Genomic DNA, 20,828 nt, shown 5'->3' with positions numbered 1-20,828 from the left:
CCAAACGGGCTCAAAATTTTCTGGGGGTTCCTTGGCCAAAATAATAAGACCTTTATTTTTTTGTTTGGCCATTAGGGTGACCTGCACCGTGCTAGGGTGGTCTGAAAAATTGCAAATTTCGTAAATTCCGCAAAAACCCATAATTTTCAAAAAATCGTTACTCCACGCCATTTTAACCGATCTTATACGCAAATGAAAGTGATGAGTTGACCTTTCAAGGAAAAATAATTTGAGGACTGAAAAAACAGCCAAACATTTGACAAAGTTGTTGAAAACTGTTATATCCGAGAGTGGCGGAGGCAAGGCGGGATGGATGTGAAACTAGGCGCAGTAATTAACTATACTAAAAGTACTTGTATTTAACGAATAAGTACACTGCAATAACGAGCACGATCTTTCTCTGTGTACTGTTGTGAGTAGAATGATGTTTGTGAGTAATTGACTATTGGGTTGGTGTCAAATGGACTTTTGTGTAACATTTGACGCCCGATTTGATGATGTACTCAAAATCCCAAAAAACGTATTTTTCAACAAAAAAGTAAAACAAAAAAAATGCGTTCCCGTTTGTCGTTACTGAACTGTCAAAAAAATAAAAGACATGTCGTTTTATGGGGAATTTAATGTAGGTACTTCTCGAATCTTCAATAACCCATGTAGAAAAAAAATCATTTTCAAATTATGTGTTTTATAAATTTGTTGTTACCCCTTAAGGTTATTTTTTAGAGTGTACCAATTTTCTACATAGTCACTAGCTTGCACCGCCCCACCGTCACGAAATATCGAAAAATGGACCTCGGATTCGTGAGAAGGGTCCAACGTTTCCCCGTAAAGTTAGGAAATCAAAAAGGGGTCGGGTCCACTTTTCTAATGATTTTAATAGGGGTTTTGAGAAAAAATATCCGAATACCAACGGATATCGGATAATTATCCGTCTATCCGGAGCTCCGGATTTTGGATATCCGTTCGGATATCCGAACGGATATCCGGAAATCCGGATACATTCAAAGTCCCAGCTCTAATTGCAACTCTAATCTAATCGAACTTAGGAGTCCAAAGGTTTGAATGGGGAGAACACTCAAACCTCTTTCTCTGTTGCCTCTGTTGATGTATTTGTGAGGGAAGAGCCCAATTATCTCTCTATCCGCATTGACTTTTTCGCATTTATGATTTTCAGCGCCTTTTCTGAGGGGATACTTAGCTCAATTTGCACTCCATCCGCATTGACTATTTCTTATTCCTGATTTTCTGTTCTTCTTTGGTTCTCTCTACCATATGTCTCTTTTATGTCCGTTAGAGGGGAATTTTCGATCCATCTGCATTAACATACTTTATTTTTTATAATTCTTCATATTTTTCATTGTTTCATTGTTTTTTCACCTTACTACCATCTTTATGTGAGGGGATACTGATCTCAGGATCTCAGCCGTCCCCTAACATGACATGTTCGAGACTAATATTTTAACGTGGCGTTTTTTCAAGAAAATGATTCCAGAATGCTTATTTCGTCGTTTTAAACCGAAACAAGGCAAAAACTATATTAATTTTAACTATTCGCCATTTTCAAATGTTTGGCTAGATAATATCGAAAGCCGCCATCTTAGGCCCACTGGGCCCACAAAAAAGGGTACGCTCTGTTGGAATGGGAGCTGTCAACATGCTCCCGGGCTGACTGATCTCGATTTGATCTCCATCCGCATTGGCCTTTTCTCATCTATGATATACCTTTTTACTAGTAGTCATAATCAAAGTCGAGGATCGGGGAGGGAGCATCAAGGCAGTGGACTGGATGTGGTTAGGGACCATCCATAAACCACGTGGACACTTTTTTGGAAATCTCCGACTCTGTCAATAGGTAAAAATAGAGAGAGGTAATGTGATATCTGTTGAATTACTCCCATAAAGCATTCTTTCGCGTTCCAACAATGCAACGTTTCGTTTTGATCAATTCGTTTTTATTGAGAATACTTTTGTTCATTTTGCATCATAATACAATTACATTACAATAATATACAATCAACAAATTATAACGGTACTTCCTTCGTCCTTGCGCTCATTTTTCTAGCGCTAATATTTCACATCTGCGAAAATGTTATTTTTTTTTGTATTCACTTCTTAAGCTACACTTAACGTACACTTTTTGCTCTGCACATTAACTCAGCATTTAACCGCATTTATTTTGTCGTTTTTTTACTTTCACATCATTTTCATTAGAGCAAACCGTTAACGGGACAATAGTTACACAGTTAGGTTAGGGCAAGGATTTAGATCTCTCTCTCCCAAATATCAACCGTTTTCGATTTTCGTTTGTTCCGTCGCGCGCACGCAAAAAAGGCTGCTTCCCTCAATCTCTTCCTGTGGCTTTCTTTATTATTCAATAGTTCGTTAAAGTTACTCGCTACTGGTAATAAATACGATTATAAAAATAGCGTCATTTTTTGTTCACTTCCATATCTGCTCTCACTTGTGTTCTACGCAATGTAAACGTGTTTTTTGTCGTTTCAACTGTTGTGTTTTGTTTCCGTTGCAAATTTTTAAACGAAACTGGTGTATGACTTCTTAGCAAAAGGTTATTCGACTGTACAAATTCCAGCACATAAGGAGGGGAAAGAGTGTTTCCCTAATCTGTTCCATCACTTTTCAATTGCGCATATTACGTTTCGTTCTCATTGACTTGTTAAACTCTTTTCGGACCAATTTAAAGTTAATTTAATAGGTTTTTCCTTCTTTTTGGCAGGTTTATACACATGTTTCGGCAATCGGCATATTAATCGCTCATAATTTAAACAAGGACCGTTAAGCTTAGGCAAATCAAGGCAACTTTTTGTGTTGGCTCTATGAATATTTTGTTGCTGCTTTTAAAAGTTTTTTTTTTCGAAATCATTGCACAACTTGATAAAAAGGTCTATCCTCAAACATTCAATATTTTGATTGCTCTCTCATGCAAGATAACACATTCACGAATCTGGCTGAGAGGACATTTGCCAAAATTCTGAGAGTAGAAAAATAGACCAGCCAATTTCCAAACTTTAAGCAAAAAAGCAACGTTTATTCAGTTTTCCTGCCTCGCAATATCCTTTCATGGCCGTATATTTTAAGGAAGTATTAGACTATGCCAAACAAATGAGCTCGCACTTTTTGACAGTTTGCCTGTGCCACAAATAAGATTGCGAGTATGGCAAACTGTCAAACACGAAAAAGTGCTAGTTTGTTGGTGTTGCCATAGTCTTATACCTCCTTAACTCGGTTCGTTTCGTTACCTCTGGAGGGGGTTTTTCAAAGGTAGCAGGTTAGGTTTTCCGGATTTCGGTAGATGCAGGCAGAAAATTGGCTCTTATGTAACACGACGTTTTTTGTTTGTTTTGTTTTATTACATGTTTACTTCTGTTCGTTTTAATAAGAATATTGATCACACACGCAAGGCATTTTTTATGTTGTTTTTCTTCTTCTTTATTTAAATTTTCTCAGTAGAGATGCAAGAGATTGTATTTATTCGTGATTATAAGATTAATCTTTTTGTTTGTGTGTATATTTAAATTACGCTACACATGCTGCTGTTGTTCGATCAAGATTTGTTTGATTTGATTTTTATCAGCGACGATAGATTTGCAATTCCGTACGTTCGTTTTGTTCCAAAGTGCAAACTGTTCACTATCGTTTTTAGCCGCTTTGTACTAAACACATCAATACACGTCTTTCATTGTTGGTTTAAATTTGGAAATAAATGCAAATTAAGCATCACGTTTACAGTTTAGTTCAAATTTTGCGAATCAATTGAAATGAATTAAAATGAAATAATTGGTTTCAATTTCAACTTAGTTCGATTGAACTGCTTCTAAGCTGTGTGCATTAATTATTTTATAATTTCTGTGGAAGATCTTACTAATGGCAGTGAGACTAACAATCAAATTTCAGGCTATTTCTTTGGAATTTATTTGCTTTAATAAATCGTACAAATTTAACAAGTGCACAGTGTTGCATTAATTTTGATCAAATCATTCAAAAATGTATATGTATGTATTTTTTTGAAAAGAAATGTTTTAAAAATGCACAAAGTATTCGAAAAAAAAAAAAAATCTCAAATCATAATTTGTCAATAAAAGACACCAAAATAGCATGACCGCGTGTGTGTGGCTCGTTGTGCTAGGCATTAGACAGTGAGTGTGTGTGTTTGTGTGGAATGTTTGAATCGGAGGGAAAACCTTAATTCGAACCAAAAATCTTGCACAGAAAGAAAGCGTTTCCGCGCCACTCTAAAAACTATAAACTATATTTACACGATGAATATAAAGGGGGTTGCATTTTTCTACATTGACGGTTTTTTACACGCTAGAATCTTCACTGGGTTCCTACTCGCTAGAGATTGTGTGCTAAGAAAAACTAGGCTGCTTCTTAGTAAATTAAATTCAACTCTTGCCCTAATTAAATAGAATGATATTTGTGAGTTTTTTTTTCTGTTCAACTTAGCTTAAAACTTTTCGCGCGCACTTATAGGCTATGAAACAAGAGATTCGCAAAGATTGCAGTGACAAAAGCTTCAACATTTTACCACTTTTAAAAAAATTCTGCGTCCACAGAACGGGAAGGAACAACAAAAAGTGAAGGTAATGGTAGGGAACTTATTTAACATAGCTTACAACCTAGAGACATCGCTTTAAATCCGTTGTGCCACAAAAGCGGCCCCAATCGCCGCCGCTATCACCGCGACCGGGGACCACCGCAGACTCGGTGCCCCACCGCGGCTTCCCTTGGCCGATCCGCCCACGCTCGACAGACTGATGCTGCTCTCGGGCTTGTCGATGCTTCTACTGCTGGCCACCTCCTCCCGACTGCCAGCAGCGGACGCCAGCGACCGGTCGATCTCGTTGCTCATGTCGTCCGCACCGTCCGCCGGCAGGGCGTTGGCGCTGTCGTCGATCGGCGTGTTGCTGATCGGAACCGGATCGTTGGTGGTGGTGGCCTCCGTCGTGGAAGTGGTCGTCGTGGTCGTTGTGGTCGTCGTTGGAACCAGCGTCCCGTTTTCGATCCAGTAGATCGGGCTGAACTCGATCTTGACGTCCTCCATGTCCTTGCTCAGCATCTACAAGAGGACTTCATTAGATAAGCTTTTGGAAATCAAACTGAAGTTACTCACATATCCGTTCAACCGCCGCGAGGACGGATCGCTGTTATCGTCGTAGTACGCCTTCAGGTTGGCGTGGTAAGGTGCCTCCATTTCGGTGTAATTGCCCAGCAGAGTCACGTTGATGGCCGTTCCCGGCTGCAGAATGGTGTTGATGGCTTTGGTCTGAAATAAACACAAAACTACAACAACTGCTTTCATTTAGCCACACCGAACAAACCTCAAACTTGCGCTCGGTCAACTCGACGCCCCAGTACATGTCCACCGTCTGCTGCGTCCTCGGATCAATCACCTTGGTCGGGACGCCGTTGCCAACGCCCTGCTGTCGGCCAAAGTACGTCACCTTGACGTAGTCGTACGTAATGACCGTCTCAGCCTGGTTCGTACCGTCCTCCTCGTTGGAAAGCACCGTTGATCCTGTTGAAATTTCAAACTTAATACAACTGACCCCAAAAACTACTTCACAATCTTACCCAAATTCGTAATATTCTTCTTGATCAGCGTCTTCACCTTGTTCAGCTTGATGTTGCGCAGCTCGTACTGGACGGGCTCAATTTCAACCAGAATTTCTCCGTGTTCGTGTTCCTGCAATGAAAACCAATTCCATCAAACGGTCCTTCATTATTCAAAAACAAGCCCACTCACATAAGCGTTGGGGGCCTCCGGCAGGGGTGCAAAGATACGTCCACCCAGCTTCTCCAGCGGGTCGTAGTTGCCCACGATGTACGGATGGTGATGGCCGTGGTGGTCCAGCTTGTACCGGGCCACGTAGTAGTCGTCGACCTGTCGGGTGGGATTAAGTAATTAATTTATCGCCAGCTGTTAACCGTTTTGATGACCAACAAAAATGGGTGAGAGGAGAAACTCGCCACGTTTTATCGCGTGCGAAAATGTCCTTCAATTGGATAAGGGAGTAGAACTGGAAGGGCATGGCTGTTATCGTGCATTTGCGATTGAGTCAAGTTAGCGTGGACCTATTTCTGTTCTATTAGAATTAATTGTTATGTCTTTGTTTGTCCACCACATGTGATTGGCAGATAATTTTATTAATTGCTTAGAGAAAGTTGTTGTTATTTTAATTGAATTTTTACTGCACAATTTTTTTTACTTTTCCCGTATTTAAGAGTTCATTTTGAGCAACATTTGTTCTACCAAAAACTTTATTTCTCTTGATTTATGTTTTTTTTGTTTCATTTTTAGTATTTATATTTACATTTATCAACTTTATGTTTGTTTCTGATAGTATGTGGCTAATATTACCCCCTCCTATTATTATTTTGTGTCTATTTATTTTTTCATGTTTTTACAGTCACTTTCTATTTGTTGCATGTTTTTCACATTGTTTTACTCTAGAATGAAACCATTATCATTCAAATTGTTCAATGGTCCCACGATAATTATTATCCATTACGATAAAAGACGCACCTAGAAATATTTATGATCAGCTTTTATTTTATTTTCATGCAAAAATTTAAAAATTCTCAATTAGTCTAGTCCACATTTTGCGTTTGACCCACTTCCACGGTATAACCTGTCAAAGAAGAAACTTTCGTTTGACACTTTTTTTTTATTTTGTACCCCGTTGGTTGGTCAGAGTCAAACTAAAAAGTGACGCACTGTCACTTTTTTACAGGGAGCTCACGCACACTATCAAAACATACGTTTGGTTGTGTGTGTGAATTCCGTGTGAAAGGGGTGTCAAACTAAAAAGTGAACCCGTTCGTTTGACAACAGTTGACAATCAAAAGTATGGAAATTACAAGCCAAGGTTTTAACATTTCGATGCAAACTTTAACATAAACTTTGAAAAATATTTGCAACGGCCTAATTAGAAACTAAATGTTAAGCTTTTTGTCGTCGTATAAACAGCCATTGTGTTTAGACCAGTTTAAAGCATTTATTGCGCGTATCCCCGAAAAAGACACGCGGCAAACCAGCCTCGAAACGACGCGCCGCACTTTCGGCAAATGCGCTCTGTCAAATCCCATACTGTGCGTTTTGTTTTTGTTGATCTTCTTCTTCGAATTGCATGGCATTGTTGCCGGAAATGTTCTCTATTGCACCAAAAGTTTAGAAAATCGTTGGCAACAGTGTCTGCGGCATATTCTGAAATGCCGCGCGGCGTGTACCTTCGAAAGAAACGGACAATATTGGACGATAGATTTTCGCTTGATGAACAAAAAAATGTTCATGAAAATTAAAGTCGATGTCATGAGAAGGTATTTTTAAGCTGAAATGTTCAAAAATGTGTTTAATTTGTAATTTAATTTATTTATTGTGAAAAGGAAAGTTTGGAAGGTTAAGGATTCGATCATATTTTCATCGATTCGTTAATTTCTAATATTTCAATAACCAATTTGTCAAACATTTGCTTGCTTGCTGCAATAAAACGTAAAAGTGCTGATAGGTGCACGAGAGAATTGTATGCCGTTCCCCTATTTGTTCGATTTTCAAAAAAAAAAAAAGATTGCTAAACTGCTATTTTTAATAAAAGAATAAAAAATGTTTTCGAGATCAGTTGAAAAATGAGGAATAATTAGCTGAAATAAAATTAATTTTTAAGTTTTTCAACATTTAAAGGCAGTTAAATCTACAAATACTAAAAAATCTCAGCTATTCGAAAATATTTTTTCTCGTTTCAAAATTTGAACGAAAAAGTGTTGTGTTCTGTGTTGCAATAATAAATGATGAAACTCATTTTTTTCGCGATTTTTTTTTGCGGTACTGTACAAGAAAAAATCTTAATATTTTTTGAATGAGCCCAAACATGCTAAACATTATTATCAACGCAGGAAAATGCAGTTTTTCAGTTAATTTGACTTCCATTTCGATTATAGAGACTTTACACCATTGTGCATTCATCTCTTCAAGGTGGAATGTTTTGAAACTTTGAAAAATAATCGGTTAAATTGATTTTAAATGTTTTTATGACCATATGCTATGATCCGACTTCGGGAATATTTCGTTGAAGGCTGTTCCGGGTTGTGGCCAGTCCACTTAAATGTATTACGTTGTTGTAATTTTCAAATGTACACACATATTTTTTTACCGAATTCAAATCGGTAAAGTTTAGATCGGTAAACCATCTGTCAAAATGAACACAATTGAAAAATCGGTAAAGTTTACCGAAATCGGTAATAATCTATAGGGGGCCATCCATAAAGCACGTGAACACTTTTTTGGAAATCTCAAACACCCCCATCGTGAAAAATTTCCATAAAAAAGAAATGTTTTTTGTATTGAGCGTGGACAATCGCTGAACCACCCTCCCCCCTAAGGAGCCCACATGGTTTATGGATGGTCCCTAAGTGAGTATTTTTAAAGAAGTAGCCAGCTTGACGATTGCAATAAATTTAAAATTTACATACTAAGATTACTTAACCGAATTCGGTACTTGAAAAATCGGAAAGTTTTTTTTTACCGAAAACCGGTAGTACGATGAACAATAACGAAATTAATTTCCGAATTATTCTAAGAAATTTTCAATTATGGTATTTTTCAGTTTACTGAACTGTCCAGCAGATGAAAAATCCGTAAATTTTACCGATTCCGGTAATGAGCCTAAAACTGTGTATTTTATTTCGAAACGTTACAAATAGCTAACACTTTTCCCCAGTGAGGGAAGGGTATACCAAAAGGGTATAACTAAACTAGAATAGAAGTGCTGTGGGTGAGAAAATGCTCTCAGGAGGATGGAAACCCAAAAAGAACATGTAACAGGTCAAGTAGTTCTGGTACAATCTGTTTTGGAAGGCCTTAAGTACTAATATTTGTGGGTTGAAGATTCCGAGATAATGTTCACAAAAATACCAGTAGTGCTTTTAGCTTTGAGTTACCGTTTAACTAAACTTCAAGTGTTAACATTACTTCAAGCTTCATGGTTCAACAGAAATCCTAAATATTTGAATATTTCCGAGATCCAAGAGTCTTACATCCATGTACCTGTTGCAGAAAATTACCCAGAATGTGCTGATTCAAATCAAAAAGCGCCATCAAAACAAGAAGCAAAACAAACCAAACTTTTCCCATAACGAACAACTGCGGTGCTAATGAGCAAAGCCTGAAGCAAAACGCTTTTTTTCGCTTATCCCCAACATCGACATCCCACGTGCTTTTGCTTCCGACAATAGAGCCACCCCACGTGGAGGTTCGGATTTTCCTCAACGTTCAAGTAGGAAAATGACCGAATGCCTTCCAGGTGGCAACTTTTTTCCTCCATCGTAACCGATATTGTACCTTCTTGAAAGGAAGCGTGTTTTTACGATATCGTAGGAAACGTAGGAAGCAGCACACAGAAAAAAAAAATCATGGTAATATTACATCTGGGAAGGGGTACATCTTTTATGTCAGAAAAAAGGTGTAATTTTACCTCTGGAAATGTGTAATTTTACCACTTTTCTGGTGTAATGTCACTTTTTCTGGCTAAATTGAGGTAAAATTACATCATAAAAGAGGTAATATTCAACCTTCCAAAATTACAGCTTCCAAATTTACACTATTTTTTACTGTGCAGCAAAAAAAAGATACTTTGAACTGGTGCGTGGGTGGAGGGAGAGATGCTGGGAGCTTTTATGGTATCCAGGAGCGATTTGAACAGCTGCTGGTCGATCAATATCGTTAAAGCTGGCGCCCGGATGACAGCCCTAGACAGCGTAACACCCGAGGAAATGGCTCAACGGGGATGTTCCCGGTACTGCTTTTGAGATGGAAATCTTTCTTGACAAGGATGCTTCAAAGGAAATCGGAATTTAGAAATGGTACTTGAGGAGGTCGTAGCTTTGATTTCTGATCTGATTAATTGTAAATTTATATTTAAGGTACTACCTTGCGTCTCCATTGAATTACATTTGGTGGAGGTACTTGGCTTTGAAGTTTTAGGAAGTCGGTAATTAGCAGATTACCAACTATTAGAGCTAAGCCGTTGTCCACAGGTATTCAGTGTTCTCCTTCAGTAAAGTGGTATTATCGTGCTGACGAGTGACAGTAAGACGTTTCAGCTAATGGACTTTTCTTATTACGATTCCAAAAACCAACAAAAGAGCTATTTTTGCACACACTTGTTTTCACTGTAATCTGATATTAGCTTAGTAAAACACACCCACCCACATCTACATGCCAGACCATGTTGTCTTTCAATTTGTCTGCCATAACACACAACTCCTCCTCCCGGTTCTTACCTTGCCAATACTGGAACTGACCGCACCCGGGAACTTGTCCGACAGGTACTTGTTCCAGGGCTTCCAGATGAGTTTTCCGCCGCCACCGCGGTTCACCAGCACTTCGAACGTCCGATGCCGCCGGATGTCCGACTGGATCGAGGCTCGGCAGATGGTCGACGTGTCCTCCATGTGCGTCTGGCCGGCACAGTAGATGCCCTCGATCTGTATCCGGCACACGTAGCTGGCGTGCTGCAACTGCGGAACGGAAGACGAACACTTATTAGGGTCAAACCATATTGTGTAGAGCAGGGGTGACCAAAGTATGGCCCGCGGGCCAAACGTGGCCCGCGAGTTGATACTTTGTGGCCCGCGGACCCATTTTGAATGATTATGTAAAATGGCCCGTTGACCACTTGTAAAATGATTTTATACTTTTTAAAAATTAAGGTTTATTTTAAACTGTTATGTGCTAATCTTTTAATTTTTTGTTAATAAAAACTTATGATTTATCAAAATTTTGATGCCTTCTTTAGGATACAAATAATTTATTCAAAAAATCTTTTAATTAAAACAATTTTACACGTTTCAATGTGAGTTAAACTAGTAAATATCGCCAAAACTTTCATCAAATATTTTTGGAAAAATTTAAAAAAAATGTTCAAGTTTGACTTAGGTAGAATTCTGTAATAGTTGCAAAAATATAAGTTTTCTTTATTAATTTGCAAGTCATAACGACCCTTTTATGAACTGACCCACAAACTTACATTGCACTTCCTTCGGGATTCAAACTCGTTACAGTTAGATAATGAATCTGATTGACTACCAACTGATTCAGGCAGACAAAATGTGGAAATCAGAGGATCAAGTTTGTTGCAAATATTTTACAAATTGGCTCGAAAAACCAGGAGCATAATTATATTTTCAAAAAACTTCAAAACCTCAAAAAATTAAATTTAAGTGCAATCAGCAGAAATTAATGAAATATGCATTCCTTTGCATTTAGAATCATTTAAGCATGTTTGAGTTTATGAAAAATAATCTGAATTTTAGTGAATTTTCGATTAAATATACAAATGTTTTTTCGCTAAAATGTTTTTTTTTGGACAAATTTTATTTTTAATTATATTTATATATATATTATAATACTTTTGAAAATATTGATTGCAGTTGAACTATACGGAAGCTTAATACATTTTCTTACATTACATTCTTTCATTCAACATATAATGTCACCATTTTCGAAATTTAAAAACAAAACTTTATTGAAAACACAAGTACATTCAGCTTAAAACTTTTTTCTTCAATTACCTGAAACAATAAAATCAACAATACCGATAGAAAACCGTTATTTTGTAGTTTCTATTATTTTGAATTGACTTTTTTTTAAATAACAGAAATTAAAACATTTAAATTAAAATAACGACATTGCATTTTTTTAAATATTTAATTTTTTCTGTAAATTTGGCCCGCAAGCTCATTTGAGCTTCAAATCTGGCCCGGCCTCCAAAAACTTTGAGCACCCCTGGTGTAGAGCGTTGGTTGGAATATTAAGTTATTACTTTGCAGTTTTGCCACACTTGATGGGCAGCGTTGCCAGAAGAATTTTACATCTCTGGCAACACTGCCCTGAACAAGCAGAGAGAGGCTTGGCGCATAAATTCAATTATCCTAATTAAAGAAACCCAAACCACCACGTGGTTCCGCCCCCGAACCCACCCGTTCCGTATCGGTCATTTCCTTCGAGCGGGGATGGTCCGCCAGGTTGTACGTCCGGACGGCGTACTGCAGCTGGGTCTCGTCCCCGTTGAACTTTTCCCAGCTCAGCGTGCTGGACGTGACCGTTTGATCTTTGCTGAACGCTTTGAACACGCTGTTGGTCATGGCCAGGCCGGACACGAGCAGGGGAAGTAGTAGCACCAGAGCGGCCCAAACCGGACCCGGTATCGATGACATCCTGGTGGGATGTCGCCTCCGACTGCCGCTGGACATGGTGTGGTGGCTAATGCTGACCCGGTGTAATGTCTGAAAGTGGAGAGAAAACAAAAAGCTTTGTTAGTACCTACAGAAAGGACTTAATATTTCATTGAGTTTAAAATGAAAGCAAAACAGAGAACAACCGAAAAACTTTACCAACCAGAGTTGGAAGTTGGTTGCATTTCAAACTGGGTTTGAGAGCATAATGAAATTGGTGCGGCCCGACTTGGGCGGAGGAACCAGTGAATTATTTATTGAGTCAGAGGCAAAAAGACGGAAGAGGTAATTTCCTTCATTTGCCGGTTGTTTTGTGTAGTTCAGCGATGAGGTTAAGGGACGTTTGTCAGCTATCTAACGACAAAAACTTTTAATTATTTAATAATATTGGATTGGTCGAATCTAAATACGAAGAATATATTAAGAAGCTGAAAACTAAAATGAATTGAAAAAAAAACAGCAAAAACAATAACAATAAACAATAACAATTTTCTGGCAAAAATACCGATTCTGAAATTCAGAAATTAAATTATTAAAAATTTTTTTAGACTGCGAACTTCAAAATGTTAAAATTTAGGAATTCAAAAATTTTTAATGCAGATAAAAAAAAGTAAAAATCAACTATTTCAAAATTTCAATATTTCAAAGTTTTAAGATTTAACAATTTATCAAATCAAGATCTTAAAAAAATCAATCATTCAGAAACAGAGAAATTCCAGGATTTTAAATATTTATGCTTTTAGCCCAATGCAAATATTTTTCAAAGTTTTTGTCCCTCGGCTCTTGCCGGGGTCGAGGGGGAGGGCAAAAAATAAATTTATAAATACCAAGCCATAGTTTCAACATTTGTATGGAAAGAGTGTTTTAAAATGCATTTTACACAACGAAAATTTTCATAATTCAAAAGATTTTAAAATCAACCCGAACATGGTAAAAATGATTTTAAACGCAGGGGAATGCATTTTAAATTGATTTCAGCTGATTGCACTAAAATTTCCCTTGAAATTTTGATGTTTTTTTGAAAAAATATTTGATTTTTCGGGCCAAATTTGAAGGGGGGGGGGGGGGGCGGGGGGAGTATAGATAAAAACTTATAATAAAATTTGTGCCAAAATCTCAAATTTTCAAATCTTTTAAATTTTACAATTCTGGAATATTTTTTTTAGAAATGTAGCAATAGAGAAATTTAGAATAACTATTATTTCAATATTCAAAACTTTCATAATTGTAAAATTTAAAAAGTTTCAACAATTTTCTAAAGTTACCAAGTTAATGCAATGTTTTTGCATTTTAGTATAATCAAACATTTAAAAAAGTTAAAATAAAAAAAAATTCAAAGCTGAGAAAATTAGAAAATCTAAAATGAAAATGTTTAAAAATAAAAAAAAATGTTTATAAAATATTAAAAATTTATAATTTCAAGACTAAAAAAACAAAAAATCATAAATATTAAAATCAAGAAATTAAAAAATACAAAAGCATAAAATTAAAAAAAAGGTTTTGAAAATCTAAATGATATTTTTTAAACTAGAAACTTTGAAAAATATTTGCAGCGGCCTTATTAGAAATTCTAAAATAAAAAAAAAAATCAGAATCTTATAAGTACTAATGTATAAAAAGTCAAAAAAAAAATTAAATAAAAGTCAAATAAAAAAATATCAGTTAACAAAATGCAAAAAATTTAAAAAATCAAGAATTTTAGAATTTCAGAAATAAAGGAATTGAATTTAAAAATCACATCCACTCACGAAAATATGCGTATTTTTCTTGACCGCTTTCCTTCTGATCTCCGTACTTAGCTTTAACATTGAAATTGGAGCATTAGTTGCTGAGATATTGGCAGCAGAAAATGGGGGCTGTGTTGATGAGACTTTAATTTTCCAACAATTTTCCTGTTAACTTTTCTTCTAGTTGCTGTATATCTCAGCAACCAAAGGTCCACTCTGCAATTTGTCTGAGGCAATATTTTAGGAAATTTTATGAACTTTTTGAAAACAGTATTATTAGAGAGGCCCTCCCCGCTTCAAAATTTTCCGAAAAATTAAAGGTAATTTTTTTTAAACTCATAAAATTGACGAGCTATTCACAATATATTGCACAATGCTTATTTATGTATTTTTAATCAAATAAAGACTGATTGCGCTGCATTGAAATTTACAGTCCACATTTTTCCCAGTGTACCCACACTAACACATTGTAAACCCCAAACCCATCACACCTCAAAACTATGACACTTTGACACTGAAATACACAAGTAAAACCGTTCTTGCACCGAGCAGACGTGTTCCCTTTATTCGCTCGAAACCACGAAAGAATTCGCGAAGTCCGACCAGTGAAAAATTCCCCCGAACATTTTGGTCCTATCGGAACCGGATAAGGACATTTCGCGATTCGGAAGTGACTCGGTTACGCGGATCGGTCGCGAGTGCAAGAAAAGTTCTCGAATTTGCATCACGTGCAAAGCGTGCCGCCATTTTGTACCGTCGCGTCGGTGGTGCACAAAAGAGACGTGTGGAAGAAGTGCGAGGCTTCTTGAAGCACGAAAAGTAAATCTGCACCGTGTGCGGAAATTGTCCCGGATCGGCGCTACGCCCCCGGACGCATAAAGAGTGAAGACGCACCAAGTGCGGAAGATCGCCACGCGGTCATCTACCGGATTGCCGCTACGCCACCGGTCTGGAAGAAAATAGTGAAAAGTGACGCACCAAGTGCGTAGGTCGCCAAGCGGTCATTTTCTCCCAGATTGGCGCTGCGCCATTGGTAGGAAAAAGTGAAGTATTGAAGTGTCGCACCAAGTGCGGTTTGATCGCCACGCGGTCGAGTGTCCCGGACTGGCGCTTCGCCACCGGAAGTGAAAAGAGAGGAAAAGCTCCCTGCTTGCGAGTTCGTCGAGCGAAAGAAGAGAGGAAAAGCTCCGTGCTTGCGAGTTCGTCGAGCGAAAGAAAAAAAAAAAGTGTGAGGTTATACGTAACCTAAAGTGAGAGTGCAAATGAAGAAAAAGCTAAATGAGTGAACAACAAAAGAAAGTAAAAGAAGAAATCAGTGCTACTCCAAGAGTAACGAGAAGTGTAACAAGGAAAAATCTGCTAGCGGCGTTAACGGGATCGGGCGCCGATCGTGAGGACGCTGTCACGACAGTTGAAAAAGCTGTACAGTTTCCAGAGCCGTTGCTACCAGCCGGAAGCGCCGTGCTGAGTATTGCCGAACAAAAGGAGTTGGATCGGCTGAAAAAGGAACGGGAAAAAATGGAGCGCAACTTGGAGAACCTGAGCGATCGTGTGGACACGATTAAGCAGAAGTTGTTCCGCATGAAGGAGGCGCTCGGGACGATGGACAATGTGCACTACCTCAACCTCCAGTTGCAAACACTGCAGCGCTGCAACGAGGAATTCGACACGCTGCACAGCGAAATCGTCGCTCTCGTCAAGAAGGAAGACAAAGTTAAGTGGAACCAGGAGTACCTGAACTTCGAAGCCCTACACGGTGAGTTGTACGTGAACGTGCAGACAAAGATCGCCAATCTCCAGAAAGCTGATTCGAACCGGGCTTTGACATTGAACGCCAGCGCGTCAGAGTTCCTCCCGAGAACGCAAGTAGTACAAAACGTCCCCCACCTGAACGTGCCGTTGCCTTCCTTCGACGGAGCCCCAGAGAATTGGTACGCATTCAAATGCATGTTCCAAACAGTGATGGGTCGGTACCCCAACGAATCGCCAGCGATTAAACTGTACCACCTGAAAAACTCTCTGGTAGGGCGCGCTGTGGGCAAGATTGATCAAGACGTGATCAATAATAACGACTACGAGTCGGCATGGCAACTGTTGGAAGACACATACGAAGACGAGCGCCTAATCATCGATACCCACATCGATGCGTTGCTGGATCTTCCAAAGCTGACACGAGAGAACGGTGACGAGATGCGAAAACTGGTGGAGACTTGCACGAAGCATGTGGACGCCCTCAAGAATCGTGAACTGCCGGTGGAGGGCCTGTCGGAGATGATTCTCGTCAACCTGATCAGCAAGCGATTGGATCGAGAGAGCCGAAAGCTGTGGGAGACGTCGCTAGTTCGTGGGGATCTTCCGTCTTTCGATGACCTAATCGACTTCCTCAAGGATCGGAGCCGAGTTCTCCAAAGGTTGCCGAGCAACGCCAGCACGAGCCAGTCACAAGCGGCACCGAGAGCCCCTGGTCAGCAGCAGGTAGTGGCGAAGCCCAGGCAGACGAAGCTGTTCGTGCAAACCAACAAGGAGTCTTGTCCGTGCTGTTCGAGCTCGCACCCCGTCTTCAAGTGTCCCGAGTTCAGGAAGCTGCCTGTTGGTGAGCGGTTTGAGAAGGTGAAGAAGGCAGGTATGTGCTACAACTGTCTTAAACCTCAACATCGTGCCGACGCCTGCGCATCGACTCAGCACTGTAAGACCTGTGGCAAGCCGCACCACAGCCTCCTCCACAGCGAGCGACCCGAAAATCCCAAGAAGCATACCGAACCAGACCAGCCGAAGAACCCAGTGGACGCAGAGAAGCAAGAAGAAACACCAGCTGCTCCCGAGCAGCGCACAGTGAGTTGCTGCACGCAAACGCAAGCGGCCCAGAAGCAGATCTTCCTGTCTACTGCGAAAATCGTGGTGTTTGGTTCCGGCAATGCGACTACGACCTGTAGAGCGTTGCTTGACTGCTGTTCCGAGTCCAACATCATCACGGAGAGGTTGGCCAGAAAGCTGAACATGCAGATGCTGGAGATGAAACCCCCGATCACGATCTGCGGACTGAACGGGATGAAGACGACGGCGAACAAGATCGTCCAGACGAAGGTGTCTTCGCGAGTCGGCGATTTCACTGCCGTGCTCGACTTCATCGTAACGCCCTCGATCACCGAGTTACCAACAGGTAAGGTAGAAACCCATACTTGGCCCCTCCCTGCTGGCATTGAGCTAGCTGACCCCACATTCAATGTCCCTGACGACGTCGACGTGATAATCGGCGCTGAGCTGTTCTACGACATCCTGAAGAAGGGGCGTGTGAAGATCGGCGGTGACTTCCCGACACTGGCCGAAACAGCATTCGGGTGGGTCGTCAGCGGTCCTGCGCGGACCAAGCTACCAGCTGGGCAGAGACGAGTCTGCCAACTGGCTACCACGTTCGAGGACGTCAACCGTACTCTCTCCAAGTTTTGGGAATTGGAGTCAGGGTACTTCTCCAGCAAGATGATCGTGACGGAACGTGCGGTGGAGAAGCATTTCGAGGAGACGCACAGCCGCAACGCCGAAGGACGGTACGTCGTCCGACTACCGTTCAATGAACTCAAGAGTCAACTAGGCGACTCGTACGAGAACGCCAAGCGTCGATTTGGGAGGCTGATGGTCGGCCTTACCAAAAACCCATCCAAGCGAGAAGCCTACACGCAGTTCATGAAGGAGTACGTGGCGTTGGGCCACATGAAGGAAGTGAACCACAGCCCGGAAGAGGGCTACTTCCTACCGCACCACGCGGTCTACAAGGAGGCCAGCTCAACGACAAAGGTTCGAGTGGTCTTCGACGCCTCGGCGGCGACGACAACGGGCGTGTCCCTCAACGACACCCAGCTGGTGGGCCCGACGGTGCAGAGCGACCTGGTAACGATCATGCTGCGCTTCTGTACGCATCAGGTAGTGCTCACAGCGGACGTACCCAAGATGTACCGACAGGTACAAGTGCACCCTGACGATCGAAAGTACCAGCGAGTTCTGTGGCTCAACGACGCAAACGAGATGGCTACTTTTGAACTAGCAACAGTCACCTACGGCTGTTCGAGCGCGCCGTACCTCGCCACGAAGGCGTTGACGCAGCTGGCCTCGGACGAGGCGGACAAGTTCCCGAAAGCGGTTCGAGTAGTCAAGGAGGATAGCTACATCGACGACTTTCTCACCGGCGGAAAAACGGCGGCTGACGTCGTCGAGATCTACGAGCAGCTGAAGGACATGCTGAGTCGAGGTGGATTCGGCGTGCACAAATTCTGCTCCAACAGCGCCGAAGTCCTGAAGCACATCCCGGCCGAGCTCCAGGAGAAGCTGGTAGACTTCGAAACTTCCGAGATCAACGACACGATCAAGACGCTTGGGCTGATATGGAATCCGAACTACGACTACTTCACCTTCAACGTTCCACACCTGGTGCTCAAGGGAAGTCGGCCCACAAAGAAGATCGTGCTCTCGGAAACTGGAAAGCTCTTTGACCCACTTGGTTTCCTGGGACCGGTGGTAACGAAGGCGAAACTGATGATGCAAAAGCTTTGGGAGCTAAAACTTGGTTGGGACACCGAGTTGCCGGACGAACAGATGCAGCGGTGGTTGGTGTTTCGCGAACAACTCGTGCTTGTGCGGAATATCAAGAAGAGGAGATGCGTCATCCCGGCTGACGCCAAGAAGTTGGAGCTGCTTGGATACTGCGACGCCTCGAAGGCGGCGTACGGAGCGGTCTTGTACGTCAAGAGCGAGCTCAAACACGGCACGATCAACATTCAACCGGTGTGCAGCAAGTCACGCGTCGCCCCACTGAAACCCACGACGATCCCTCGACTCGAAGCATGCGGAATGGTGGTGCTGGCAGAGCTGACACACAAGACGCTGGGAGCCCTGAACGTGAAGTTCGACAGAGTGCGCCTTTTCTCCGACTCCATGATCTGTCTGAACTGGCTGAAAAAGTCCCCGGCGCAACTGAACGAGTTCGTGTGCAACCGAGTGGCCACAATCGTCGAACTGACCCAGAACTACGAGTGGGGATTCGTCCGATCGGAGAACAACCCCGCTGATTCGTTGTCACGAGGCCTGGACCCCGAGGAACTGATCGACGACGAGCTTTGGTGGGACTGCGACCCAAACCAGCGACAGCCCAGTGACACCAGCGAAGCCGAGGTTCCTGAACTGGCTGATGAAGATCTCCCGGAGCTGCGCAGTGCGAAGGTCGTCCTTGCTGTAACCGTGGAGAAGCCGTGCACCAACTTTAATCGCCTCAGCAACATCAACCGACTGTACCGCGCGTGGGCTTACGTGTGGCGGTTTATTGAGATCACCCGATCGAAGAAAAGGAATCCTCCCAGCAACCCGTTGACGGCGAGTGAGTTGTCCAGGGCAACCACAACCATCGTCAAGATCATCCAGCAGGAGGCATTCACGGAGGAGATCAAGCAACTGCGTACGGGACAAGCGAAGCGGAACAAGCTGTCGAGTCTTGCGCCCTTCCTAGACGGCGATGGCTTGATTCGAGTTGGCGGGCGATTGAAGTACTCGAACATTCCCTACGCCGGCAAGCACCAAATCCTGTTACCCGAAAAGCACCCGTTCGTCACTCTACTGGTTCGCCACCTGCACGAACTGAACCTGCACGTAGGACAAAACGCACTAGTATCGATGATCCGCCAGCAGTACTGGCCGATCAAAGTGAAGAACACGGTCAAGCGAGTCACCTTCGACTGTGTCATCTGCTTCAAGCACAGACCTCCACAAGTACACCAACCGATGGGTGAGCTGCCAAGCTACCGTGTGACACCCGCGCCAGTGTTTGCTTCGACCGGTGTGGATTTTGCTGGACCCTTCACACTGCGAGAGAGTGGCAGAAAGCCGAAGTTCTACAAAGCCTACGTAGCAGTGTTTGTGTGTATGGCGGTCAAGGCGGTGCATTTGGAGCTGTGCACGGATCTGCGGACGGAGACGTTCCTGGCAGCACTGCAGAGGTTCACCAGTCGACGAGGCCTCCCATCGAACCTGCACTCCGACAATGCCACGACATTCGTCGGTGCCAAAAACGAGTTGGCCGAACTGCGGGAACTGTTCGAGAACCAGGTGCACAAGGACAAGCTGGCCGACTTCTGCAGTTCGAAAGGCATCACCTGGCACTTCATTCCACCCCGTAGCCCTCACTTTGGCGGGATATGGGAGGCAGGAGTTAAAGCGATGAAGTACCTGCTCAAGCGCGTCGTTGGTGAAACACGACTCACCTACGAAGAGATGACGACATTCCTGGCCCAGGCTGAAGCAACAATGAACTCTCGTCCGATGTGCCCCCTCTCGGACGACCCAAACGATTTGCAGGCTTTGACGCCCTCCCACTTCCTGATCGGGCGACCGGCTCACGCCCTACCAGAGCCCTCGTACGAGCAGGAGAAGATCGGCAGGTTGTCCAGGTGGCAGCACGTGCAGTACATGAGAGAGCACTTTTGGAAGAGGTGGTCTGCGGACTATCTCCACACGTTGCAGCAGCGGCAGAAATGGAAGGACGGCGTGCTGGACATCAAGGTTGGAGCCTTGGTGTTACTGCGAGAAGAGAACATTCCACCCCAGCAGTGGAAGAAGGGCCGCATCACAGCCACACATCCCGGCGAGGACGGTGTGGTGCGTGTGGTCACCGTGAAGACGGCGAGCAGCGAGTACAAGCGGGCAGTGACCAGGATCTGCCTGTTTCCGGATGTTGACTCTAACGACCCAACGGGGGGAGTATGATTGCGCTGCATTGAAATTTACAGTCCACATTTTTCCCAGTGTACCCACACTAACACATTGTAAACCCCAAACCCATCACACCTCAAAACTATGACACTTTGACAC

At 42.3% G+C, this 20,828-nt stretch overlaps 2 protein-coding genes across 2 annotated transcripts in view; one reads left to right on the top strand and one right to left on the bottom strand.

Moving 5' to 3' along the window:
• Positions 1-1,926: 1,926 nt before the first annotated feature.
• Positions 1,927-20,828, bottom strand: part of LOC120415416 (protein unzipped) — a 98,330-nt gene continuing 79,428 nt past the window's right edge. The window contains exons 5-11 of the mRNA XM_039576945.2: positions 11,995-12,300; positions 10,297-10,533; positions 5,765-5,902; positions 5,593-5,704; positions 5,340-5,536; positions 5,132-5,284; positions 1,927-5,077 (exon numbers count right to left, since the gene is read on the bottom strand). Of these exons, the coding sequence (XP_039432879.1) occupies positions 4,652-5,077; positions 5,132-5,284; positions 5,340-5,536; positions 5,593-5,704; positions 5,765-5,902; positions 10,297-10,533; positions 11,995-12,267 (1,536 nt within the window). The 5' untranslated portion in view covers positions 12,268-12,300 and the 3' untranslated portion in view covers positions 1,927-4,651. The remainder of the gene's footprint in view (positions 5,078-5,131; positions 5,285-5,339; positions 5,537-5,592; positions 5,705-5,764; positions 5,903-10,296; positions 10,534-11,994; positions 12,301-20,828) is intronic.
• On the top strand, positions 15,255-20,723 carry LOC120415385 (uncharacterized). Its single transcript, XM_039576909.1, has one exon. It carries the CDS (start codon positions 15,255-15,257, stop codon positions 20,721-20,723), a length of 5,469 nt encoding a protein of 1,822 aa, XP_039432843.1.

This window comes from Culex pipiens, chromosome 2 (assembly GCF_016801865.2).
Source record: "Culex pipiens pallens isolate TS chromosome 2, TS_CPP_V2, whole genome shotgun sequence".
In the NCBI taxonomy this organism is placed as follows: domain Eukaryota; kingdom Metazoa; phylum Arthropoda; class Insecta; order Diptera; family Culicidae; genus Culex; species Culex pipiens.
The sequence above is the reverse complement of the archived record's forward strand: the minus strand, read 5'-3'. Positions and strand labels throughout refer to the sequence as shown.

What these genes read in the sequence shown, in the direction of transcription:
- LOC120415385 (XM_039576909.1), top strand. Translation starts at nt 15,255, where the DNA reads ATGAGTGAACAACAAAAGAAAGTAAAAGAAGAAATCAGTGCTACTCCA.